This window comes from Amblyomma mixtum, chromosome 1 (genome assembly GCF_055824585.1).
Source record: "Amblyomma mixtum isolate Tamu chromosome 1, ASM5582458v1, whole genome shotgun sequence".
Lineage (NCBI taxonomy): Eukaryota > Metazoa > Arthropoda > Arachnida > Ixodida > Ixodidae > Amblyomma > Amblyomma mixtum.
This window is the reverse complement of record NC_143012.1, coordinates 314117739-314144724: the sequence shown is the minus strand read 5'-3', so window position 1 is coordinate 314144724 and position 26986 is coordinate 314117739. Positions and strand designations below refer to the sequence as shown.

Below are 26986 nucleotides of genomic sequence, written 5' to 3'. Positions count from 1 at the left end.
CACCGAGCCCCCGAGTAGCGGCGTAGAGCGGCGTTCACCGCCAGGTTCTCTTCCCCCCTTCTCTACGGGCTGGCGCCGCATCGTTGCGAACCGCGTGCCCGAGTCGCGTGCTAAGTTCGGAGCCGTGGGCGCGCGAGATCGGGAGCCCCAGGTCCAATCTGTCTGCCGCATCTCGCAACTGTGTTCATGTGTGGCACGCTATTCCGAGGGAACGTCACGGGCGTGTTGCGCGTTTCAGACGGGCGGAAAATGAGTGGGGGAGATAGATAAAGGGAAAAAAAAGAAAAGGAAGAAATGGAAGTGCGAGCATGTTTTAACGCCTTCCCGTGAAGTGGTGGTGAGCCACCGCCGCAAGGGGGGAGGGGGGTCAAGCGAAACATTTCGGCCCTGGCTGTCTTCTTTCCTATCCTGCCAACGCGCACGCGCCTCTCTCTCAGATAGACGCGTGTAGTCTAATCGCGCCCACAGCATGGTCGCTTACCCACAGTGCATGGTTGCCATGCTCGCAAGGCCTGCTTCCAGGACACGCGAGCGCGCCTGTTCGCCCGCCTGCGCGCTCTGATTGATGCCCCGGCGCGATTAGAAAATTGCGGGACTGCCTCCCCCGCCACCCGTCTTTTCCGCGGCGACGGCTGTAGGTGCGGTTTGCAGCGACGCGTTTCAATCTGCCACCGGTCTCTGGGGAAACGAGGCCGCGGGCAGCAGCGGCGGCATCGTGCCTGTAGGCGCGTTGCCTCACGTGCGCTTCGCGAGTCTTCTCTTTCTGGCCGCAGAGCGGCAGCCAGTACCTTTCTTTTTTTCTCTCTCTCTAGTTAGTGGTCACATCATTTTTGTGGCACGGGCGTTCACCGTTTCGTGCGGTAGCGGTGAGCATTTCGCGGCATACGTACGAACTGACACGCGTGAGTGGGCCCAGTTGCGATTAATCGCGGAAGTGGACAGTCGCACACGCGCGCGCTAACCGTTGACACGGACGCGAAAGTACCTCGAGCATACAAACGACGTGGCCGCCATTGTTGCGGCTCGCGCAGTTCACTTTGTGTGCCCGCAGCGTTCGTTGCAACAGCGGATCAAAACCTTAAAAAAAAAAAAAAGCCCTTCCAAAAAATACATGAGATGTTCACGGCCTGAACGTCAACTTTCTCGGCCATAACCTCATTCCTTGAGAAGTAGGTAGTGCTTCTCGAAAGTTGCGAATTGCCCCCCCCCCCCCCCCCCCCCCCGTTTTTTTGGGGGGGGCGCTGCTGTCATTATCTCTTGAATGCGTGTCGTTTTCATGTACAGTCGCGGGTAAAAAAGATTAGCACACGAGACCGAACACCAGAGCGCCGGAATGACAACGCGTGGCGCTGCGGGTGCCGAAGAGGCTGATAACGAGAGTGCCGGTCCGTTCCCATTCTACAGTATTAGGGGGGTTCAGTGGACTGCCACGGACGAGCAAAATTACTGGCTAAAAGCAGCGCTATCAGCTATTGTTCCCGCGAGTTCCTTTTGACAAACCATCGCGGACATAAAAAAATCAGTAATAAAAAGAAGCCATTTTTGCTTGATAACCGAGCCAAAATAAATACCGCATGCGCAGTCACGTAGGGTTGGCACTTCAACGAGCGGGGGTGCACGCTTGATAAAGCTTACTTCCTGCCGTCCCCCCCCCTAGGCTGCAAAACATGGAAACGGCCCGATAAGCAGGTCTGCGTACCGCAGCGCCGCGTGGTGAGATATACGAATTCTAATCGCCAGTGATCTGTGCTAATATTTTTTGCTCGCGACTGTACTCTGTGTGATACACTGTCTGTGTGCATGTGTACTTGCGTGCATGCAGTAGCGCTGTGGTCATTATGATGACGCTTTCTGGGAAAGGAAGCAAAACAAGAGAAACATTGTGTGCACGGCAGCCCTCTCGTGACCCTTCGCTTCTTCTCTCCTTGCTTGTGCGCAGGCGATCAAGTACTGCGACCATGTGCATGGCAAGTGGCATTTCTCCGAGATCCGGGCCATCTTCTCGAGGCGCTACCTCCTGCAGAACATCGCTCTGGAGATCTTCCTGGCGTCGCGAAGTGAGTCTCGATCTTCCGCCTTCCTTCGCGCGACTGGCCCGCGGAGTTATCGCCCTTGGCGTTGCTCTGATGCAGCGCCTCTGTTTCAATACTTCACGGGGCGGCGGACACTGTGCGAGGAGTCGAATTGCCAGTGCATTGTACGTGAAGGGATCAGGTGCGACAAAGCGCGTGTCGTGTGGCGATAAGTATGCCGTTAGAGGGTGTAGCCGGGCCTGCTGGCGTGCAGGTCCGTGGTATAGATATCGGGTGCATCCGGTTGTCACGTATTGAAGTGAACTCATTTCACGTATTCGGTGTTGTTTCCTTAGAGAGACAAGAAGAGTTCGGAGCTCCGCGCGATCACATGACGCCATTCCTAGTGCTAGTGCTTCGATATTATGACGGTAGTTATTACCGAGCACGTAGCCGGGGGCCGGGAAAGGGAGCCCGGTCCCTCCTTAAAATGAAGCTTACCCCTCCCCACCGTCCGTTCAATAATTTTGGCCTGCGCCGCCCACGAAAAACAATACATGTCTCAATGCCTGGTCGCTATAGACGGCGTTTCCGCGCCTTCCTTACGGTCATCGTTCCATGGTAAACCGTCAATCTACGGCACGAAACCGCGTAACTTCACTTTTAGGTAGTGGAGATAATCCATATTAGAAATGTTAATCGACCTTTTCTGTATTTCTTCTCCGGAAGCTCACATGTTTGTGCTTTCGAGCTTCCATTTCAGTTCTGTTTGCGATTCGTTTACTGCTGACAGGCGGAAAAGGCGGCTTACGGACACTACATCAACCCCAGTCAACTACGGCACGAAACCGCGTAACTTTGATGCGGCAAGTGATGTAGTTATTAGGCTTTTTTTTTTTTATCCTGTGGAGCAGGGTTCATTAACTCTTTAGTTGCCGTGGGAAAAATGGACGTTGCTTGTCGGTTCATTTTATTGACTTAAAATGATGTGCCGGCTGCCATAACATGCAGCACATCAAAATTGTGCTAATTAATGTAGTATTTTATAGTATGCGTTTCAAATAGACATAAATATTGCCGCCGCGGTGGCTCAATGGTTATCGCGCTCGGCTGCTGACCCGAAAGACGCGGGTTTGATCCCGGCCGCGGCGGTCGAATTTCAATGGAGTCGAAGTTCTATAGGGGCCTTGTACTGTGCGATGGCAGTGCACGTTAAAGAACCGGTCGAAATTTCCGGAGCCCTTCACTACGGCGTCCCTCATAGCCTCGCTTTGGGACGTTAAACATCCGTAAACCATAAACTAAACCTCTTCCCTGTTGTAAGTTGATGGAGCACCATGTGACCAAGTATGCGAGACATCACGTCCTGGCGATCGTTGAATTAGGGATGATCGGTTCCTAAAAAACGTCGAAATGAACGTGATCGTCGTGCTCATGCAAGGTGCGAACGTTTCGTTTCGGCAGCTTAAATTCATTTCTCAGCGTTATGGTGGACGCTGAAGGTAAAGTGCAGTTAGAATGCTGTAGCCTGTCGATGCAGTCCAACTTCAAATAGACCACTCTCAGCGAAAACGGAGCTTTTATAACCTTTAAAAGGCCAGAAAACAAAATACAGGTGTCGCCACCAGCGGCCGATTCCGTAAGTAAACTGCTTGAGTCGAAGCTCTCGAAGGCGAATTTTTGCGTGGATCTCTGAGGCTACACTGCCATTCACTTCAAAATGGCAGCAGCCAGTCCTTCTCGGTGTACGCGTCACTAGTTTGAGTCGTGAGTCGGAAAAATTATTAAATTCAATTTTCTCAGTCATGAATGCGTCTTTCGCTGCCGGACAGACGTTAACGTACCCATAAAGAGCCAGGGAATAATTTTTTTTTACTGGGAGCATTAATAACTCGATGGTGTTGACCTCAGTGCCCCTTAAAGGCGGAGCAAGTTTGGACGAAAACATTGTGTGTCCCAGCTACGTCCGAACGGCGGGTTTATCTTCATCAAGAGCGGACCTTTCTTCATCGTCGTACACTGGCGACCTCATGTCGCAGCCGTGCGAGGGCCGGTCTTTTGGCACTCTCAAGGCGAGCGAAACCTTTCTAAACCCATCCCCCCCACCCCACCACCCTCTGTGATGTGGTGTTAGGGACGGTTGAGCGTAGGGAAAGGAGCTGAGAAGGAGGGGGGGGGGGGGGGGGGCACACCATGGGCGTTGATTTAGGTGCCGCCTTTTTGTCACAGCGCCGCGAGCTCGCACCGCCGCCGAGATTTACGGTGCGCGCCTGGTGTCCTCGTGGTCGCCGCCGCCGCCGCCGCTGCACGCGTTAAATACGCGGCAGCAGAGCCGACGCCGCCGCTTCTGCCGAGGCTCCGGAGGCGCGGGCCACTTGGAGCTGGGGCCCGAGACGCACGCTTCCTACCGGGCCGCTCAGAATATACGTAATTTACGCGGTCATCTCTGCTCCGGTGCGCTTCTACGCCGAGTGTATTTGCGCTTGAACGGGACACCTGGGCACCCATATATGCGCGGTACTTGTCGAACGTGAAGGACAGCGGGAGGTATAAACTGTGCGGAGTGTACTGCAGCACGTTGGGTTTTACGCGCACGCTTGTTTCAGTCTGTCATGTGGTACTCGTCCGCTTATTTGGTGGGAAACAGCGACCGTGGGCGATCGAGAACCCGACACCGACAAAGAAGAAACGGAGGACGTACTTTGGGATCGTTCGCGTAGTGATTCAGAACCGAGCGCAGTAACGCTTTTCAGGCAGAAGGAGCGCGCAGCTTTCTTCGGCTCTCGCGTTACCATCGAATCCGGACGCGTACAATGCTGCTGCGAGGCTAAACTTTTTTCCCGCGAAACTTAGGTCAACCGTGTGAGCGCAACCCTCCGTTCTTTCTTTCTTCTGCGGTGAACGTTTCATCGTCATCTTGCTAGAACCGTCGAACATTCTTTGTTCAATAAAAATGGCGTGTAAGCGGTGACTGTGATCGGGGCGTTAATTTGAAAATCGCTTTCAGGCCTCAAACGGGACCTCAAAAGGATTCAGGGAAACAAGCGGTTTGCGCAGCTTTTTGCCGGGCATTAGTAAGCTTGGTGCGGAACGGTGATTAACACAATCAATTACCGCAGCGGTGGTCTAGTCGTCTGAGCATCCGCCACGCATGCGGGATGTGCGGGATTCTATCCCCAGTGCCGCCGGGTACCCAGCGGTGATACAATGGGTACAAGCATTGCCCTTCCTGGTGCTCGGCCTCTTTAAGGTGAAATGCTGGGGAAATGGGTCGTTGACCCCACCTTGAGTAGAAGAAACAACTTTGTGCCATGACGCTCTTTGTGGCCGCAGGTGCCCTTTCGCCATAAAAATTCATCATCATCATCATCAATATAATCAGTTGAAACAGTTCGCCCAGCTTACCACACTTTTAAATATCGGAACCGGCTGCTTCCGCCCACCTCCACGTATACGTTGTGTTTATTTTTTTTTCTTGTTCGAGATTTGTCCGGGTCGAAAAACATTCTCCGGTAGGCTTTCGAGGAACATCCCGTCCATGTCGCTATAAGGCAGGTCTGAATACCGCCACTGGCAGCCTCAAGCTGCTATGTAGAGCCACGGCCGCTCAATGGAAGCGTGCACTTGCTTCCCCGGTTTGGTTTGGTTTGGTTTGGTTTGGTTTAGTTTTATGGGGTTTAACGTCCCAAAGCGACTAAGGATATGAGAGACGCCGTAGTGGAGGGCTCCGGAAATTTCGACCACCTGGGGTTCTTTAACGTGCACTGACATCGCACAGTACACGGGCCTCTAGAATTTCTCCTCCAAAGAAATTCAACCGCTGCGGCCGGGATCGAACCCGCGTCTTTCGGGTCAGCAGCCGAGCACCATAACCACTGAGCCACCGCGGCGGCACTTGCTTCTCGAATCTCCATTGTGCAGCCATGGTAGAGTATACTCCACCTGAGTAGTTTGCAACCGGGGTCACACCAGTTAAAGAAGTCCGAATCTAAGTCGGGCCATGACGTGCGACTAGATTCTGCTTGTGGGCAGATGCTGGCGCCGCCTGACGGGCTGGCCAGACAGGGCGCCGAATGTTTGAGCGGCGCCCAGCACCTTATTCGATTGCCCTGAGTGGCGGTACAATCAGCTAAACTTCGCATGTCGAATTTAATCACGAGAACGAGTACTAAGTGCGCGAACAAGACGGGACGTAAGGCGCACAAAAGGACAGACAAAGCGCAGCGCCTTACGCCCCGTCTTGTTCGCGCACTTAGTACTCGTTCTCTTCATTGTGAACCAACTAGACCGCCAGAACGTCCTTCTTAATCACGAGTGCCGATTTTTATACACATTGGCCTTGTGGAGGGGTTCGTAATTTCTGTGGTCAAATAGCGTACCTGTACTCTTAAATGTAGCTGACGGGTTAGACTACGTGCGATAGTTGCTTTGCTGATTTTTTTTTTTTTTTTTTTTTAGACAGCGATCCATTCAGTTTTGATCGGTTGACAAAACGATGCATCTATTTCTTCACTCGAACCGATCCGTTTCGAAAAGGAAGCGTTTGGAAGTAAAGTCGGCTCTTGCTTCAAAGCTGCTTCGAACTTTGTTGCACGTTGCGATGCAGGCTTTGGCTCGAGTTGCTGTTTCGCGGAGTTTCGAGGCGGATTTCGGCCGACTCCAGCTCCGACGCTAGTCTGTAAAGGTGATATACTCTATCGCAAGAGAAAGCCAACAACGATAGCTAGGCCTGGGAGCATTCGATGCCCGTGTAATTACTTTAGTCTCTCTTCGGTCGCAATGTTAACCACCGTCACGGGCCCCTTCGGGATCGTCAGCACATACGAGCTTCTATGCTTGCCGTTAAATTTATGGCCGGCAGTCGCATTCTTTCGCGCTGTTAAGTTTCGGGAACCATTTTTCTTTGCGCCGAGCCGCCGCTCTGCTTTTTCCGGGCCCCGTGACACTTAATGCGCGCGCGGTTTAGTCTACGCGCGCATATCGTAAACCAGCGAGCAAAGTGGCTGGTTAAAGCGTTGGGCTGCCTCCCGCCGCGGGACCACCGTCATCAGTCAAACGCCGCCGAGTCTGCGGTGCTCGGCCGCTCTGTTTACCCACACGTCGCACCAGGACGAGCGACGCCATATAGCTAGCAGCTCTGTCCCCCTCTCTCTCGTGTACCGTGCAGTGCTCTGGCAGCCAGAGTTGCCAGCAACCAATCAGCGATGGGATTCGCAAAGCTGTTAGCGAGCAAAGACCGCGTGCGATTGGCCGAGAGCCTGCCTGTCTTCACTATGGCCACTTCCCCGCCAGTGGCGGCCAGCCAATCGGAAACCGTTTTTAACGTGGGGAGAAGTTCGTCGTCATGGCGTTCGGCTTGTGATTGGCCGATGCCGGTCCCTACAGCTTCCCTAACGCTGCACCTATTCCGGATGAACGTGTACGTTTGTATTGGGACGCTTTGGTGCGTTGCGCGGTGCCACTCGCCCCGGCGGGTAAACAGGGCCAACGCCGCCGCCTCTGCGAGAAGGAGCCGTACTCCTTTTTAGACGCCACTCGGCGCGGGGAAGAACGGCGGGGCCTTGAATGCCTAAACGAGTCGGCTAGAATAACGAGCCAGGGAGGAAATAAATAAGGGAGCGCGGGGGAGCGAGCGCACGTGCCGCCGCCGAGAGCGAAGCGCGCACTTTTCGGGCGAGCCGGGAGCGCGGAGAAGAGACAGCTTTTGGCCGACATCGCGCCCCGACGACGCGTAGCAAGAAAAAGAAAGGGGAGAAGCGTCGAAAGGCAGACACACGTACGCGCATAGTTGTGGGTAGTTTCGCGCGGCGTTGGGAAAGCCGCGTCGCGACTTTCCAAAAGCCGCGCTGGCGAAGCGTGCCAGACACTGCGGCTCTCGCCTCGAGTTTCTGGGCGTATGCAGCGGCTGTAGCTCACTGCTGAGGGCCTCGTCGAGGAGACAGGCCTCTCGGGCAGGTCCGGGACGTCCGTCACCGGCTGAAGTGCTCGCGAGTGCACCGCCAAGTGTCCGAGAAGTGTCGGTTGTGCGTGCATGTCGCGTGGCGAAGCGTTCCGACTCTCGACGTTTCTGTGCACGTTGCGTTGGAATTCTTTGCCGAGCGAAATTCCTCGGGTCGACTGGCAGGCGTTTTCCTCTTGGAATGGCGCTTGTGGAATCGCGAGTCCCCGCGAGCGCCTGTCGTCACCCGAGGTCCTTTCGCTGACGGTCTGGGTCCGCGCATACGGAGCGTCGTCTGTCGCCGCCATATTGGCCGCGTCGTCGAGGCCGTTTGAGCGGTGTCGTCGCGCGTTAACCCTGGCGTGAGCCGGCAGCGTCATGGCGTAGCCCGAAAGCGAGTCTCTCTCCCTACCCCTTCATGTGTTGTAGAGATTTGCTTTTATTTATTTCTTCAGCCAAGTAAATGAATCCTATGCACGTAAGTGCTGGTGAGGTACTGAAATCTCAGCAGGACTCCTTCCCGTCCTCAACTTTGCCATATTTTACAATGGAAGCAACTGGAGTTCGGAGTTTCAGTGTATGCGCTGTGGTTCTTAACAGCTGTTTGGATTGGTTATCAGGAACCGAAAGGCGCAGTAACTGTCTCACTTCTCTGTTGATACCTCAACAGCACCCGTGAGGGAAGGGAGGAAGGTGCGAGTAAAAGAAGAAAAGAGAAAGAGGAGCCATTGCAGGTTTCGTGTCCTCTATGCATGTCAAAAATGTGTTTGCACTGCCGTGCAGAAGGCCTGTTTCACTTTATCTCGTCGCCTCTTGGAGGTCGACGTCTTTATTGTTCGTCATTCACTCTGCTTAAGAGCGTACGTTGTTGGGCTAGTCGGTCAATCATGGTGAATACAAGGGGGGTACTGCGCACAAAAAGACAAGGACAAGAAGATAACACAACAAGCGCAGACTCGCGACTAACTTTATTTGAAAACACGACACTCCTTTTATAGTTTCAAAACTGTCACATCACACACATGATGAAACCAAAAACCTGTCTTCATTGTGATACAGTTTGATAGAAGGGTCACTTACGCAGTCTTTATCCTTCTGTTTGATGCAAAACGCCTCCGCCAACTCACGCGCCACCTGGTCACGGCTCCTCCTCAAAACTTTTGTATCTGTCAGCAAAGGCAGGCAAGGATTATTGCGCGTAGCATCCGGACATGCGCCACAATGCAGGGGTAAATTAGACCCTGTCCCTGATTTCATGGAAAGCTGGTGTTCCCTTAAGCGCTCATTCAGACATCGGCCTGTCTGACCGATGTATACCCTGCCACAGGTGAGGGGAATCTGATAAACGACACCCGTCTGGCACCTGACAAAACGAGTGGCATGACGCTTCTCGCAGTCCGCTTTCCTCTTCCCTCCGGACATGACCTGAGGGCACAATGAGGCCAACTTGCATGGGGCGGTAAAAACTACCGGCACGCCGTACCGTTTCGCCACGTTCTTCAAGTTGTGGGAAATTCTGTGAATATACGGTAGAACCGCTGGCCTCATTTCCTTAGAACGGCCACTATCCCGGCACGTCCTATTTTTCAGTTTGCGCAGAAGCTTCTCTGCCACTGCAACAATGATTGAAGCAGGAAAACCAGCCTTCGTCATCCTAATTACCTGATTATTGAGGCTCTCGTGCACCAGGTGAGCGCAAGACTTAGACAAGGCGCCCTGCAGGCAATAGGTTCCATTAGCCCGTTTAACATTCTTGGAATGTGCTGACCTGAACGGTAACAGGTCTTTCCGTGCACGTGGTAAGTACATCCAGCAAACGTGATCTGGTGTTAAAGTCAGGTTAATATCTAAAAACTGTAGCTTGTCATGTTCCGGTAACTCGTGAGTAAAGGTTAGACCCTGCCCATGTCGTCTGAAAATCGATAAAAATTCTTCCACAATCACAGTGTGCGTCGCGCCAGGTCGATCTTTAAGAAACACTAAATAGTCATCAACGTACCTAAATATTTTCAGAGTAGTCTCATCGTCAAAAGAGCGCACCAGATCACAGTCAATGCTGGACAAGAAGATGTCAGCCAGTACAGGTGCCACACAGGAACCAATGCAAATTGCTTTGCGCTGAACAAGGACCTGATCGTTAAAAGATACAAAGGTAGAACCAAGATAAAACTCAAGTAAAGACATAAAATTGTTCAGCGTTATACCGCAGGCATTCTGAAAAGCTATTACACCCCTATCTTCAATACAAGACCTGACGGCGCAAAACAGGGCATCGTGGGGTATTGAAAAGAACAGGTTTTCAACGTCAATTGAAAAGGCGTAGCCTACAGGCGGAGCATCCTGTAGGTAGGCGACTATATCATCCGAGTTCCTAGTCAAGAATGGGTCTTCCACTACCACCAATTTCAGACACTTTTGAATAAACACACTTACTTCACGCTGCCAAGTACCTTTTTCACTTACTATGCATGCACCTAAAGGGCTTGTCAACCTTATGTGTTTTTACAGTGAAAAACAGTTCTAAGCTATCGCGCTTGGATTTAATAACTGCTCTCGAGAGTTTATATAAAGCAAGGTCCTTGCACAGCACAGAAGCTTGGGTCTTTACCTTTGACGGTTTCACCTTCTTCCGAACAAAGATCTTCTCGACTGCTTGAGCAGCTTTCTCACCAAACATCCCCGAAGGCAGGACGACGAAGCCTCCCTCTTTATCAGCTTGCAGAAGGGCCAAGCCGTTGTCTTTGAAGAAAGAGACAACTTCTTTTACTGATGTCTTGAGGCGTGAAGTGTTCCCACTCGCCGACCTCCGAGGCTTAGCAGCAGTCTTAAGGCTGTCAACACCATATAGTAGGCACCGCTCCTGGTCCTCATCAGATGCCTTCCACGCCAGCTGCCGGTTCAATGAAAGAAGCTCGTGCGCAGGCACACTAGGCTCAGTGCTGAACTTCGGTCCTTTCTTCAGCACCTCAACAATTCCACTCGGTAACTCGGCATCGCCCAGTACTGACACGGAACCACCGTTATCCTTGGATCTTGGCCTATCTTTGGGAAGACGTAGTAGGAGACATTTCCACCAGAAATCCACTGCCTGGGCTGTCTGACGTCGTAAGGCCCGTAGCCTTACTTCTCCTACCCATTCGGGGTTTGTCCGGAACGCGAGCAGACGCAACCAGTCGTATAGGAGTCTGATCTGACGCCAAAGTTCAGATCTTAGAATTTTGCACACGCGTCTAACATGTCCCGCAGACGGCACCATGTACCCGAACAGAGCGATGAATTCCGAAGGCACCAGGGCTCTCTTCAGACAGAAACCTGAAAACCTTGTGCGGCAGGTCGCAGCTACAATGGCGCTAATCACAGTTGAAACATGACAGTTTGAAGGAGAAACACAAAAGAAAGGGCCCACGGTAGAAGAAACATAGTTTAAGAGCGTACGTTGTTGGGCTAGTCGGTCAATCATGGTGAATACAAGGGGGGTACTGCGCACAAAAAGACAAGGACAAGAAGATAACACAACAAGCGCAGACTCGCGACTAACTTTATTTGAAAACACGACACTCCTTTTATAGTTTCAAAACTGTCACATCACACACATGATGAAACCAAAAACCTGTCCTCATTGTGATACAGTTTGATAGAAGGGTCACTTACGCAGTCTTTATCCTTCTGTTTGATGCAAAACGCCTCCGCCAACTCACGCGCCACCTGGTCACGGCTCCTCCTCAAAACTTTTGTATCTGTCAGCAAAGGCAGGCAAGGATTATTGCGCGTAGCATCCGGACATGCGCCACAATGCAGGGGTAAATTAGACCCTGTCCCTGATTTCATGGAAAGCTGGTGTTCCCTTAAGCGCTCATTCAGACATCGGTCTGTCTGACCGATGTATACCCTGCCACAGGTGAGGGGAATCTGATAAACGACACCCGTCTGGCACCTGACGAGTCTGACGAGTCTGCGCTTGTTGTGTTATCTTCTTGTCCTTGTCTTTTTGTGCGCAGTACCCCCCTTGTATTCACTCTGCTTCTTCGTGATTTCTGACTCGTCTATAGCATTATTCTGCCGCCTCAAACGTGGCACGGAATTTTGGATAATTGTAAGACCCAAACCTTAGGCGGATACGCTTCTGAGCTATAGCTGTAATTCCCCTGCGTTTAACTGGAACTCTGAGAGCTTAGTTCTCAGCGCCGAAGATTAGCAAGGCGCAGACTGCGCATGCGCTATGTGCATGTGCACCTTCGGCCAAAAACTGAGTACAGTGGGAGTGTTTGTAGCACTTATTCCTCTCGACGAACGGTTACTCCGTGAGAAGGCAAACTGTGACCGATGTCCCTTTGCGATCGGTGTGCGTTGGGAGTAATGGTTGCCCTTTGAGGGACTATAGTGCTTGGGGCAACATGACTGGTTCCCAAAGGACTCAGGGGTGAGGACGTTTGGCTACTGGACACGAGGTCGAGAGATGCGCGGCGGCCGTATTCCGGTGAAGGCAAAAGGCGCCCATTTGATATAAGTGCACGATGTTAGTGAAGGCTAGAAGGCAGACAATAAACTCTATTATCCGAGTGTGAGGGGCGGAGCCCTTCATAACGCAGCAGGTCAACCCCGCCGGATGGCCCAGTGCTTATGCGCCTCGGCGGCCCATTCAGCCCGCTGCATGCTCGATAAAGGACCCCAGGTGCTGGTTGAAATTAATGCGAAGCCATCCACTATACGGCGACTCTTTTTTACCTTCCTTTGTTGACTCCCTCGCGGCGTGGCTCGGGTTTCCACCCTGAGACAGTTACTGCGCATTTCCTTTCCTCACTGCGAATTAATTAAACGTCTAAAGCCTTTTTTATAGCACACTCAGTTTTTCGTGTGGAGCGTATATTCGTTCCCGGGCAGGTCTTGATGCGCGTTGCTTTATACAGTAGATCAGGGTAGAGGCTTCTGTAGTGTATAATAGCGGAGAGTGTTAGTTAGTTATATCGATTTTAATGACGCAAAAGCAACTGAGGCTATGATGCGCCAAACATAAGGTTAGGGTTTTTGTTAAAGGTGAAGATTTTTATTATTATAGTTTGTTTAAAGTACTGCTTCGAATATCGGAGAATACCCGCCAAAGTCTGCAAGAGGAACCTTGGCAGGCAGATGACAGTGGTGCGTCTGTACTGAGCGCATTTTGCAGGCGCTGTGGGAAAGGGCGAGGCGAGGAGGCGGCTGAGGGGCACGCCACCGTCTCCGAGTTGTGCACATCTCTGCGGGCTACGCGATGGCACGCGGCGTGGCGTGCCGAGGTCGCATTCGCAGCCTTATCTCCGCATACAGGGTGATGCATGTTCTTGCGTCTGCCCGCGGTACCGCGAGCAGTTATGCGAGAGGCGTTCACCGGAACTTGTACGAGGTGGGGAGGCGGGGCTTTTCTCCCTCTCGAGGGCGTGGAGAACGGCGCGAGGTCCGGAAGAAACTGTACCGAGCGTCCCGCGGCCACCCTCCTCTTGAGGCCGTCATTGGCGTTGAATGGGGTCGTTGCGGTCTGCGCGCTCCCCCGCTTTCGGTCTGCCGACGTGTGTGATACTCACTACGGGACCGCGAGATCGAAGTCGCTGAGTGGAAGAAGTCCGGCGACATCAGAAAACAGCGCTCTGTTTTCTCATCATGTTCTGGAACCGTCTGCGACTAGCCTATAGCTGTACAGACTGTTGTAAAAGAAGTCTCGCAGTTCGACCCTTTAAAGGCGGGTTTTAGCGCCAGCAAGCACCGGCAACATCAGAGAGCTCGAAGTCACGTCTGTTTGTTTGGCCAAACTGCAGACAGTCTGACGTGCTTACTCTGTATGTATAGTTAGTGTTAGGCGGCTCCCAATTTCCTCGAGTTCCTCTTCGCCATGGAAGCGGTGACCTGACTTCGCCACGTAGCCGAAGTCGCGGAATTCTGAAGTTAATTTTCAGTGTACCTCTCCCCCTATCCTTTCTAACTGTCCCCTCACCTCTTTCATTTCATTTCTACACCCTGCCTGCTATCCCTTTATTTCCGCTGCCCTCGCTCAGGTTTCTCTTTCGTTCTTTGTGTCGCGCTAAAATTATGTATAATTTGTCAGCTCAGGTGCTTCCCGTATAGCGATGCTGCAGATGCCGGGGCTAGCAAAAATTTTTTCCTTCCTTTTATTTTATGTTTATTAAAACCACTTACTACTACTACTAAAGGGCCCACATTTATATCGAGATTATTGCTAAAGTTGATCATTGTGCTAACTGTCGATTATAACCCGTTTGTTTTCAAGGCGACCTTCGTATGCTTCGTTATCTTAGTATCGTTTGTTTAGGGACTATAGTTGATTCACGATTTACGTCGTACTACTGCATAGCGCAACAAAGAGCACACATCACCTGGAGAGCTAAAGCGCTTGAATCAAGCATAGTCACACCGCGGCTCCGATAGTGGTCAGAACTTCGTTTCTTCCGATACTTCGGGTGTAAATTAGTTTTAATCGAAACGACATGCTTTAAACAGCAGTCACTTGCCTACTATAGTTAAGAAGGCTTGTAGTTAAGAAGCCTTGAATGGTGAGATTGTAATTGTTATTTGTAATCGTAATTTTATTATTGATTAGTATGCCCTTGTGTAGCGATTTATGCCAGATGTTGATTGGTTTAACAATCATCTGCTTTGCTTACGGTGCCAGTGAGGGGTTAGCTGATCGCACTCCCATTACCTATAATCCCACCGCTCCAGACCGGCCGTGCCTATTTTTGTCCTTTTTTTTCTTCGTCGGTCGTTCTCGTCTGTATACTCGTCTCAGTATTAGTTCGCTAGAGAGGGCCTACAGAATTTGTCTTTGGTAAAAAAAAAAAAAGAAATATATTTTAAAGTCAAGTTAGGCAAGGAATTCTGAAAGGCCGTGCAATATCGACAACGTATTTTCTGAAGGCCTTTTCGGCCTGCTTATCAGATTTTTGCTATTGTGTTTCCTGGTAGTTTCAACCGAACATATCGAATGCAGCGCCGTAGCTCTCGTTAACGAGGCATTGTGCTTTATTCTCCAAAGGCACTGCTAATGTGATTTAACATTTCGACTTCCAGCCTTACGACATCCAGCCTTACGTTCCATATGAGCGGCGTATTTGGAGTCCTGATAGTATGGAGTGTAAATGGGGCAGAAACGGGGAGGCTAACGAAGAGGGTTCAGATTAAGTTAAGGACAACGCAGCGAGCTATGGAAAGAAAAATGATAGGTGTAACGTTAAGAGATCGGAAGCGGGCGGAGTGGGTGAGGGAAAAATGACATCCTAGGGGTTAATGACATCGGCTTGGGCAGGGCATGTAATGTGAAGGCAAGATAACCGCTGGTCCTTAAGTGTAACGGAGTGGATTCCAAGAGAAGGCAAGCGTATCGGGGGGTTGCAGAAAGTTAGGTGGGCGGATATGATTAATAAGTTTGCGGGGACAGGGTGGCCGCAACTGGCAAAGGACAGGGTTGATTGGAGAGACATGGGAGAGGCCTTTGCCCTGCAGTGGGCGTAGTGAGGCTGCTGATGATGATGATAAAGGAATTTATATGTAAATCTTTACATTTTCCGTGTGATTTTCGTATCCTTTCCGCACAATGTGCGCATGATCTATGTATGATGTGCATTATGTAACACGGAGTCCGTATAAATTTCGACTTTTCCATGTGTGTTGTCCACATAGCACGCATACACTCCATATGCACCACGTGGCTTCTATATGAGCCATGCTGGAAACAAATTAAATTCTGGAGACTCTTCGTATGAAACGTTTCATTGAGGAGCGGTGCTTATTTTGTGGAAACAGAGCTCTATTGTATTTGAATACGCTTGGCGACTCGAGCTGTGGCGACCTCCTGGGAGCCAGCGGCCATCGCTTTTCTCTTTCCTCTGGGAAAGAAGGTGGGTCCTTATTGGTCGCACTTCCAAAGTTCTTTTTTTTTTTTATCTACGGAGGGCGAACTGCTGCGTAGCGGTAACCATAAAACGACTTCGCGATGCGCGCCGATGTTTACGCTGCAGACTTTAGCTCTCCTCGTCCCACCGCGGCTCGAGCCGCCACCTTTGTTTTCATTTGTTTTTTTTTTCTGTCCCACCGTAGTATGTACGTCACACGGAACGGTCGCCAAGCCGCGCCGCGGCCATTAGGTTGTTGCGGCTCAGGCTGCCTCCCTCCACGGCGCACACGCGCTTCCGTCCGAGCGTCGTTGAGTGGCGGCTGCACCCGACGGAAACGCGCCGAAACCCGAGCCGGCCATGGTGTCACCGAGCTCGGCTCATTGAGCGCCGCAGCTGGTGCCAATCGGACCGTGCCCGCGACTTCTTCGGGCCACGGGGGCGCGAGCGCGCTCCACGGCAGCATCCTCTCCTCGGCTGGGAAACTGGGGCCATTTCCCGAGATGGGAACGGCGACGAGCAATTAGCTTCCGAGGGAGGCTGGGACATACGTGGTTCTGTCGCTGGCTGTCAATCATCCCGGCCGCCTTCTCATCCTCCGTGCAAATATGATCCAGGGGAAGACTCGTGCGTTTGTCTTTAAGGCGTGCGATGTGTCGCTTTAGGCCCGCGTTCTCAAAGTTTCGGGTTTGCTCGTTTTCAATTCATCCTATTTACGGTCCAGTTGTCGCCTTTGCACACTGTCGCGCTTCCTAGTTAGTGATACGGCTGGGTCGTTCTCATTTAAAGAAGAAAAGCGAACATCTATTTCTTTTTTCTAACAGCTTGGTCTTGCGGCGTTTCGACCTTTTCGTGCTCTCCTCTAGAAGTAATGCTTTGTTTGTGCCGCTGCATGCGCTTGGTGAAGGAGCATAAGTTTCCAAATATTTTTCGGCCCACCTGAAAGTTCTGATCTACCGCGTGGAGCTCTCCCTTTCCTGTTATTGCTTTAATAAGTTTTCATCTCTGACGTGTAATATGGCTAACACACGCCGTCGACGCCATCGTTAGGCTGAGTTCTCGGGGTCGCCGCGGTTAAGGGGTATACGACCGGATGGAGGAGCGTGTGTGCGTCCACCCATGCAGCTGAGCAGAAAAGCGCGGTTCTTGCTTCGCGCCGCGAGATCGCGGCGGCCCCGCATGCGTGGCAATTAGTCGCGGCTCGCCGTTGTTTATAAAAAGACACCCGCCCTCGCGACGCGTCTCGCGCTGTCTCCTTCCTCCCTTCTCCCCCGAGGAGCCGCGGGACTTGGCTCTGAAGAAACTGGCTGCCGCATTCACGCATCCTTAGTAGGCGGGTGTCTCCTGCAGCTCTATGGCACGCGAAAACTACGCATTAAACAGGGAAACAATGCAGTTCATATTAAGCACCACGAGTCCGAACAGATATTTGCGAACCCTTGGCACCCCTGTGCGCTGCTTTGCGGTCCGGGGTGTCCTGTCCGTCTGTTTTCTCTTGTATCGTCCTGTATACGGCGTCGTGTGTATTGCCGCGGATTGTCCAAGAAGTGTTGTCGCCTACGTAAGAGAAAAAGAACAGATTTTGTCCTTCATGGAGTGGCTGTCTGAAATTTTTGGGTCCTGTCAGTGACAGCTGTGTGTACGTTCTACCCCGGGTGCTCTTATTGACCGCACTTAAAAGAAACGCTGTTTAGCGTTTATTGCAACATTTCACGGCAACACCCGTTCGTGTTCATGAGTGTTCTGGAATTCGCATTATTGGTACCGAGAAAGGAGAGATCGCGGACATTCCCAAACGTCAGTGAATGGCATATGTCTGTTTTGCGCAGACCCAGTGCTGTAGTACCACTCTCTTTAGTAACGTGGCGGTCTTTCATGTGCCTGCTTTTCGTGAAGATGTGTTTCCGCTCTGCGACACGCACACCCTGACAATCACGGACAATGGGCGACTTTCAACCACATGGCCGTCAGTAATGTGCCTGCGGTTCCCCACCATCTTCGAACAGCCGTCCTCCGTGTATCTATTTCGCGTCTTTGTACCTATTTCGCACTGTCGTTCGAGGATGACTGCCGATGGTGGTAATTCCTGAATCAAAATAAGTTCGATCGCCACTCACGGCACCTGGTGCTGCACCCCGCTGCGTCGGACGCGGCCTTGCGACTTTCAGCGGTGCTCATCAAAAGGTTGAGTTGGGAAAGGTACCCGTGGCACCTATTTATGGCGTAAAAGACGATAAAATATGTACGCACTATTCAGCTGCGTTAAGTGCATCGCATGTCATGGCTTTTGCAACACTGTACGTCCTTCGTTTCGCCAGGTGTGGGATGAATCGGTATTTTATATAAAAGCATAGATCCACGTATTTCAGCTCGCTGAGTCCTTTGGTTGGGTAGAAATTGTTGCGGCGCCGCACATGTCTGTGTTGGAATTCCGCAAATGCTCTTTTTGCAGGTGTTAGCAAGGGAGCAAAATCCTGGTTCAGTACATATATGCAAGAAAAAAATCACCTGAGATTGAAAAACATAACATGATTTAATTCAGTAATTTTTAAAAGTAGGGTTCTTGAGGTGAAGAGAAGCTTTCTGCGGTGTGTAGTAACACCATTGTTGGCGGACGTCAAAGAGACAGGTGACACATATGTCAACTAGTAACGTAATTAACCAAATTCTAATAGTTAACTTTTAACATTGCCGACATGCACCTGACCGCAATTAGAGATTTGTAGCCGGCCATTAGTGATATCCATATCAGTTTTTTGACTTCCGAAAACTCGATTACCTTCGCCGCTGTGACTCGATAGAATGTGGGTACATCGTGTCAAAATGCATGCACTTTCGAAAAAAAGTACAGGCTAAGCAACCCCTCCAGCGTACGTAATCAGTCGTTAGAGCCAAAGCGAAAACTTTAGCGCCGTTCTTTTCCACGCATGAAGAGTGACAGTTTGGCGTGTCCTTCCATTTGCCCGTGGTCTCAAGTACCGCTGCAGACTACATTCAAGTCTTCCGCTCGCAGGATGATGTGGAAACGGAGAGCGGGAGCAGCAGCCTGAAATCGCGCGAATGCGGTGCAGCCCGAAACGACTCTGCTCGCGGCGGCAGCGTCGCCGGCGCTTGCGCGGGTACCTCCAGCGCTCGTTCCGCCCCGGAGTGCCGTCTTTCACGCTTTCTTTGCCCCTTCCGCCGCGCGCCGCTCGCGATTTCGCGCCCGATGTCGCCTCCCATGCGAGGGGCAGAGGCTGCTCCTTCAGCCACGCTCGCTTGGCTTCCTGAGAGGGATCCCCGCGCGTGACGCTTCTGTTTTCGTTTGGCGTCTCTGCGAGTGAGCATTTCCGTGCCGGCATATGAGGGCGATGCTGTAGCAAGATGTGACCGGCTGTGGCCCATCACGGTAGATAACCGCGACGGGGGCCGACGCTGCATCTCTTCTTCCTTCTTTCTTCTTGGCAGCGAAGGTCGGTTTCACTTCTAGTCCCCCACGCTGCCAGTCAGCGTGCATCGTGAGGAGTCCTCTGTTTTGATAGCTGCGGACGTACCTCTCGTTCTCACACCTATCCTATCTTTGTCCCTTGTTGAAGACGTTTGTAGGGTGTCTACGGAGCTGGGTCACTCAGGCTGCCGAGGGCGCTACAGGGGAAGAAAAAAAAATTATTGGCATGAAGTGCTGAGCTTAAACGCAAATCTTCCTGGAACTTGGCTACACCGCCGCATCACTGTAGGCAGCCAATGAAACGCGGCAACGCGAGCACGCGGACCTTGGTGGCGATGCGCAGGTAGCCTCTTGGTTCGTGACTGTTTTTTAATGTCGTTTTTTAATGTAGGTAGTTTGAGCGCACACGTGCTGCTCACTCGTCGTTGCTCACAGCGGTTGATGGTTTAACATGCTGCAGTTTAGGTCATGTGCTTGTATTAAAGTGTCTGAATCGTTGTGGTGGCACAACGTGTAAGCGATGCATCGCATGCTTTGGGTTTTGTAAGGCATGGCGCTACCGTATATATGTACTTTTTTTTCATAGTACCGTTAAACTGCCTTGTCTAAAGTAACGTGCGACTTCCATTGCAGTGGATATGGAGAAAAGTTGAGCCATAGTACGCTCACCTGATTGTTTCTTGCTATATGTGCTGCGTACGTCACTTCGCTAGATAATGGAGACTCTGTTCCGATTCTATTTCACCTCTATTCTCATCGTCCTTTGTCACTAGCTGCCTCAAACGACGCCGCGCTGTTGCTGAGATATGCTCGACGGACGGTAGCGATGAAATAGAATCGATGAAGAGGGGTCATATTATATACGTCTGGGCTGTTCGAAGAGTCGTCGTCCAGCGCGTATATGCAGCCCTGTTTGCATCCTTCTTCGCTCTGCTTTGGCAGTGAGCTATTGCATGCAGCATAAACGCGCGCGTGTCCTCTCTGCGGTCAATTCCATCGCGTAGGCGTGGTATGCATGCATGGTGCGCGCGCAGAATTGCACATACGCATATATTGCATATACTAGATGGCATATACCAGATGCCCTCTCCGGGGGCATCTAGTGCACGTGGCCTATACCAACGCCGCGTGGCTGCCTCCCACGTCGCCTTCGGAGCCCTCTCGCGGGATCGTGTCCGCCGATCACCCGTACAATCACTGTGATTTCGCGCGGCGGCCGCCCGCGTCGACAGCCGACGGGGCGCTTCGGAGACTGCGTGCGGAGGCGGCGACATTCGTTCCTTCGCTGTGTGCGTCGCTTCGTTCGTCCGTCGTCGGGAACGCCGGCTCCGGGCTGCTCGCCTTCGCTATGCATCGTTCGAAACGGGGGAGTAAAACGCAGAGAGGAGAACAAAGGCCACGCGGGGGACGAGTGACCCGTCCGGCCAGTTTCACGTCCTTTGCATTGAGCGCGGGGGCTGTCTCGCACCCTGTGCTTTGCGCTGCTATTACGGGAGGGCTGGCTGGGAGTCAGTTCCGGCCAACGTTGAAAGCCCTATAAAGTTCCATAATCTCGCGTCCTCTTCTGTCTTACTGCTGCGTGCTACTTTTATTTCACCGTTGGGTTGTTGGTCGCGCTCCTGCTCAATCGCGTCCGTTATGCTCATGCTTGCCTGGTACGAATTTTCGTAGTCCAATGAGAAGGGAAGAAAGCATGCCGTTCGCAAGCTTAACCGGTTCGCGTGCGACTCACTGGGCCCAGTGTGCTGCAAACCGAAGGCACAGCGCACGAAGGACGGGACTGAGAAAGAGACGAACACAGCGCTGACTTGCAACTAAAAGACTTTATTGCTTGCACGCAATAAATAGGCGAAAAGGAGTACAACCAGCAGATAGAACAGCATCAGTGATGGTTGTCAAAAAACACACAGCAACAAGCACACAATCGCACCCTACGCTTAGCGAACTTAACTGTTGAGATAGTCAATTTCTTTTTGTGTTAGCGCGACGGAAGGTTTGCTGACGCAATTTTCAAGGCCCATGTGAATCAGAAGAGCTGCCCCGTCGGAGCAGCTGCTGTGCTGTCGCGAAAAGATAGGAGGTAGTGCAAAGTTCTGCTGGTGGAAAAGATGTTGGCGTCGTGTGCCTTTCGCTGCCCGCAGTGTTTGCGTGTCTGGCATGGGGAGGCTCGCTCGCGGAGATGTTTTCGACCCACTCACCGGGTATCTAACCGCCAATCTAGACCTTGGTACCGCAGCATCACGGAATAACGGCTCCGCGTGCCGCTGCATGCCTCATTGCCTTTTGGGCTCCCCGCTTTGCCTCCCAGCGATTACACGTGTTGCTGTAACTGCACTGCGCGGTTGGCGTACTCGCGCCACGAGCGAATCTTGGTTGACCTGTCTGCCGCTTTCGCATCCGCTTTGCTGACCCCTCAGGAACAGTGGATTTTGCTTTGAGGGACACAGGAGTGGTTCTTACTTTCGATGTATAGAAAATGGTTGTAAAGCAACACAGCAGTGAAGGTAGCGAAGTAATGGTAGCGGGTAGGCATAATACAGAAAGCGAGTATGCCCGAGTAGGGCGTCTATCTGGTGGCCGCAGATCCGGGTCATGCGGAGAATAAGTAGTGTGTGGAGCGTATTTGGCAGGCACTCTCATGTCATGAAGCATCACCAAGAGGAAAGTGTATCAGTTGTAACTTGCCAGTACTCGCCTATGGGGCAGAAACTTGACGCTTATGAAAAGGGTTGCAATTAAATTTAGGACAGCGAGGCTGGCTGTGGGAAAGTAACTGATGTGGCTCTAAAAGGCATGGAGATAATAGGATGCTTTAGGGAACAAACTCGAGTTATTGCTGTCTGTATCTGAAATCAGGAAAAGGTGGAGAAGAATTCGTCAGTGTTGCTAGCCATACTTTGTTGATCAAGAATCCTAGTTCTCGCCTCGTCGGTAATAATAAGCATAATAAGTAGGCTATATGTCTCATTTGATCCCATTTATTAATAGCCCCTCGAACAGCAGAAGCAAGTGCATGTAGTCACTCGCGCAGTTCCCTCTGCCCAAGTATAGTCCAGCGAGCCATTATTTCTGAGTAAATTCGTTCATTCCCTCCTCGTTTTCATTAATGCCTTGATGATGTCCTTACGAATCCTTAGGTCTGTGAGATAAGCGCTGACCTGCTATAACAGGGCTCTCATGATAGATTATTTGCTCCTCTGTGGAGCCTACAAGTGTACTTAGCAGCGTGCACACTCTAAAGCAATCATTAAATGCTACTAATTCTAGCACCTAGTTTTTACGACGAATGGTTAGCCCGTGGATAAACTAATTGTAACTAATATTCGCTTTGCAGTTAGTCTGTAAGAGAGGAGTGGTTGTGGCAACGCAGTTTGTCCCCAAAGGACTAGCCGCTGCGCCCCGTTTGGTCCCTTCTGGTTTAGAATGCACAGTTGCGGGAGCACACTATTACACGTGCGATCGCACATGTCTTGGTAGTTCAAAAGTATTTACATGTGTCCACAAGAAACAACATCACTGCACAAACGACCACTACCATCCTGCGCATGCCATGCGTCCCAATTTACATTAGAGAATGCGTAAAAGGGGTCAGAAGACCTATAGCATACTATTCGGACCGCATCGGTACTTCAACACAACGGGCCCAGCTAGTTATCTGTTCGCCGCTTTTGCGCGCGTTGGGCCCTAGGCGGTATGACGCGGCACCAACACTTGAAGAGTTGAAGAGGACTAAAAGCACTGCAGGGCTAAGTCATTTGGGTGCTAGCAGACTGGGTGCAAAGGGACATCATTCGCAGTTAATTTCCCCAGGCCCAAGGAAGCACCGTTCGTGTTCGTCGCCTGGTCTGAGTGGTGCATTTAGTCCCACTTTGCCCACTTCGATATCCTCGGAGTGGGCGCACACGGAGGCGCGCACCGACCGACGGAGACGTGTGGAAGGAAGCAGAGCAAGGGAGCAGAAAGGGTCTCGGCGTGACGGGGGGTCGGCAGCGCCCTCGAGACGGAGGCCGCCCTCCTCGAAGAGCGTGATGATGGCCCTCCGGAGAGGCGCTCGCTGGCGGTGTGTTTACACGGCGCGTCGTCACGCCGATGGTGCGGTGGCTACTCGCGGGCGGGCCTCTCTTCTCCGCGTCGTCTCTTGTGTTGTGAGGGCACTGTGTACGGTAGGAGGAGATGGAGGGAGAATGGAAAGGGGGGGGTTGGCGTGTTTGTTTGTTTTCATTATTTCCGTGACCATCGTGTGGCTCGTTTCACCGCAGAGCACGTAATTTCATATTTGCCGAGCGTGCGTGCTCCTCGGAACGCGCTTGTTTGTCAGCCTGGTGGGAAAGCATTGTGGAGCGGCTTCTTCGCTCTTTGCAAAAATGTTTCTCTCTCTCTCTCTCTTTCTACCGCTATAGAACCATGTTAGCCGCCGTTTCTGCTCATTGTTTTAACTGTGATTGCCCCTCCCGTCGTGCACCTTTCACTTATATCGCTGCCGCGAGTACTGCTTGCGCTTTAACGGCGATCCTTGTTGTTGTTGTTTTTGTTGTTGTTACGGTAGCTGGAAATGTTGTTGTCGGCTAGATGTGCCGCAGGCACGACTGACTACCACTGAAATTCTGCCATGTGCGGAAGCGGAAGTCTTTCCGCTGACTGAAGGCTCTGCTTTGAGGCGTGGTTGTGTGGCGCGACGGGTGGGAAGGCTGGTTGTTCAACATTAAACGGCTGCGTGTGGCTAACCCTCCCCGACAGCTGTGTGAGGCGAAGCGGTGAAGGGACCGGATGATCGCGGGATTTATCGTTACACAGCTGCATGGATGCGCCGTTATTTGCAAATTTATGTGTCGCTCCATCTTGTGGTCTAAGTGATTGAGCCCACGTTTTTCGAGCGAATAGACGACCTTTCGGGTACGGAAGACCTTCATCTCGCTACGTGACAACCCGAGCCCTGGGTGACGTAAATGCGACCTTCTTCTTAACGTCCTGAAAGGTCGATGTCGTCGTATCCTTTCATTGTGTCCTCAGTCGGGTCGCTAGCTGTGTAGTAGCATTGGCCGTGCTTCTATTTGCATCACAAAGACACCATTGATGGTTTTCTTAGCAGTGCATGTTTGATATGTCTGGGCGGTTTGCACATTATTTATTCAAACATATTAAGGCGAAAGCCTTTAATGCCTCATCGTTGTAAGCAGCAGTTGTCGACAGAAAATATCACGCTTTTCAATTGGTCGAAACGGCCGTGACGTCACAGTGCGCGAATTTCAAACGGGGCCAATTGTACTTTGCCTAGTAACCATGCAACCAATTGAAGGGATCGTATAGTGATGCTCCAAGTAAGTGGGACTGAGCTTAGTTAATTGCTTAATTACCCAATTAGCCTAATTACCTTTTCTAGTCAGGCCATATAAATAAATTAAACAGAGTAGGAAATTGGTCGAGCTCGGGAATCTAACCCCGGTCTTCGGCGTGCGAAACGAGCATGCTATCCACTCCGCCATGCCAGCTCGATGGTTTGGAATGAACAAAGGCGCGTCTAGTGAATACGGTGCCTTCGCTCACTCCCATCCTCCTCCCTTCCCTTCCGGAGAGGTTTAGGTGTCCCCCGAGATATGAGAGACCGATACATTTCCTTTCCTCAAAAACCAATTTACCGACGAGCGAGGCGTACAACCGAATGGGCAATGGTGGTGGTGGTGAAAACTTTTATATTGTAAAAAAGAGTTTGGGAGCCACAGAGTGGCCCCGCTACATGGTCGGCGTCCCTAGTCCGGGACACCGCACGACGAAGCCCCGTCTCTCGCCCGTTTCACCAGAGCCCTTTGGGACTCAAGCGAGGAGCAGTTGAGGAGGGCAGTCTCCCATGCCTCTCTGGAAGGGGTAGGGGAGGGGGGGAGGTGGGGATTTTGAGTACATGCCCACACCATGTGGAAGATATCACAGGTCTCCCCACAGTGTGGGCATCGCCCATCCGTGTTAGGATCGTAATGTTTTATTATTGCAGGACAGAGTAGAGTACCTGTCTGCAGGCGCCTTAAAGTTCGCTCCTCCGTCTTACTCAGCCCTTTTGCAGGGGCCGGGAAAAGGCGGTGGTTGTCGCTATAATGTGTTAATATTTCCCTGAATCGCAGCAGCGGCTGGTTGGCATTCTATGGACTACCTGGCAGCGTTGCAAGATGCTGTCGCGTTCCACTCTTAGAGGCGAAGCTTAACATCTTAACCACACATCAGTGACCACACTTTAGGTAAAAAAAGTGCCCCCTGAATTTTGACTGGTGTTCACCGAGATATGTGAGACAGTTACTGCGTGATTTCCTTTCCTCAAATACAATTTTCATTTCCTTCATTACGGGCCCTCTTTGTCTTCTTTCACTCCCACTTCCTCCCTTCCTCTACGGTGCGGTTCAGGTGTCCACCGAGATGACAGAGAATTACTGCGCCATTTCCTTTCCTCAAAAAGCGTTGCGTTCAAAGGGCAAGGCATCGCGCCGAACGGGTGGTGGCGTTCCGTGGACTCCCTGGCAGCACTACAACACGCTGTCGCGTTCCACTCCTAAAGGCGAAGCTTAAGCGTCATTAATTAGCAGTTCATTAGTATTCAGGCATTAATCAGTAATTAACCATTAATTAGTGATTTGACGTCACTTAGTAATTAGTACTCAATTATATGTGACGCCACCAGTGCCACAGAAGCAGCGAAAGTGGTGCGGAAAACGCTTTCGCCTCTACGCACTTTAGACAGTCAAAGTGACCCCTGAATTTATTGCATTCAGGTTTAGTTGGTTGGTGGTACCTTCGGCAAACTTGCAAGCTTGGTTTACTTTCATTCAGCTGGGGTGACTTTGAGCCGCGGAAGAATTACACAAAATAAAGTATGCCGCTTGCTTGCCCTCACTTGTGCACTGCATACAAGAGGCGACATAACCGAGCAAGAACAAGCTTTACTGTTTTAAACCTTAGACTGACTGCAGGTCTCAAAACAAGCAAAATGAACCAAAATTGACACAGGAGGTCGCTACAAAACTGTTGTAACCATGACAGCCCGCACGTACTCGTGCTTTTGCGCTCACTGAAACAAGGACCCGTACAATCTTTGTAGACATTGTACTTTCGAGGTTACGAAGCTCTTATACAGGTTCATGCAAACATAGCAGGGAAGTTTTGGGAATAAAAGAATAGTAGTAACAATCGACTTTGACGAGTTTCTGGTTAATTAAGCGTGCATGTATAATCTATGCTTACAGGAGCGATACCAGTGATAATTGGGCATGTGTTAACGGCGTGCGCTCTCTCTCCCTTCTCTTCCCTCAGCCTCCATAATGTTCGCCTTCGACAGCCAGAAGACGGTGAAGCGAGTGGTCAAGTCGCTGCCGTGCGTCGGAGTGGGCATCAAGTACGGCATCCCGCAGACCAGGTGAGTCAGGCTGCCGATGCGTACCCGTCCGTGCTGGCATCCAGAGCCGTGGCAGTGTCCCATTCTTCTGCGTGGCAGAGCTTCGTATGCCGACTGGACATTTGTCTTGTGTTCTGTTCGGCATCGTTGGCATAGAGCGTAAAGCACGGGGCATTGGGGGCGAAACTGCTGCGCTGCGGCGCTCTGTGTCGAGTTGGATCTCAGTGTCACCCTTGCGGTTGCTGCCCGACGCCATACAAAAATCGCAGGGTGTGAAACGAGGCGGCTGTTTTCTAGCAGTGCTTGCGAACTATTGCTTTCGCGATTGTGTTAGCCACGCTACAGTCAGCGCGC

At 51.5% G+C, this 26986-nt stretch overlaps 2 protein-coding genes across 5 annotated transcripts in view; one reads left to right on the top strand and one right to left on the bottom strand.

Moving 5' to 3' along the window:
* rg (A kinase anchor protein rugose) overlaps positions 1 to 26986 on the top strand; it is a 317271-nt gene that overhangs the window by 260957 nt on the left and 29328 nt on the right. For all 4 annotated transcript variants that reach the window (XM_089567001.1, XM_089567004.1, XM_089567002.1 and 1 more), the window contains exons 38-39: positions 1940 to 2057; positions 26551 to 26653. In XM_089567001.1, the coding sequence (XP_089423127.1) occupies positions 1940 to 2057; positions 26551 to 26653 (221 nt within the window). The remainder of the gene's footprint in view (positions 1 to 1939; positions 2058 to 26550; positions 26654 to 26986) is intronic.
* The window catches only part of LOC149372513 (uncharacterized), a 45843-nt gene continuing 42099 nt past the window's right edge, over positions 23243 to 26986 (bottom strand). The window contains exon 4 of the mRNA XM_089567008.1: positions 23243 to 23411. Within this exon, the coding sequence (XP_089423134.1) occupies positions 23359 to 23411 (53 nt within the window). The 3' untranslated portion in view covers positions 23243 to 23358. The remainder of the gene's footprint in view (positions 23412 to 26986) is intronic.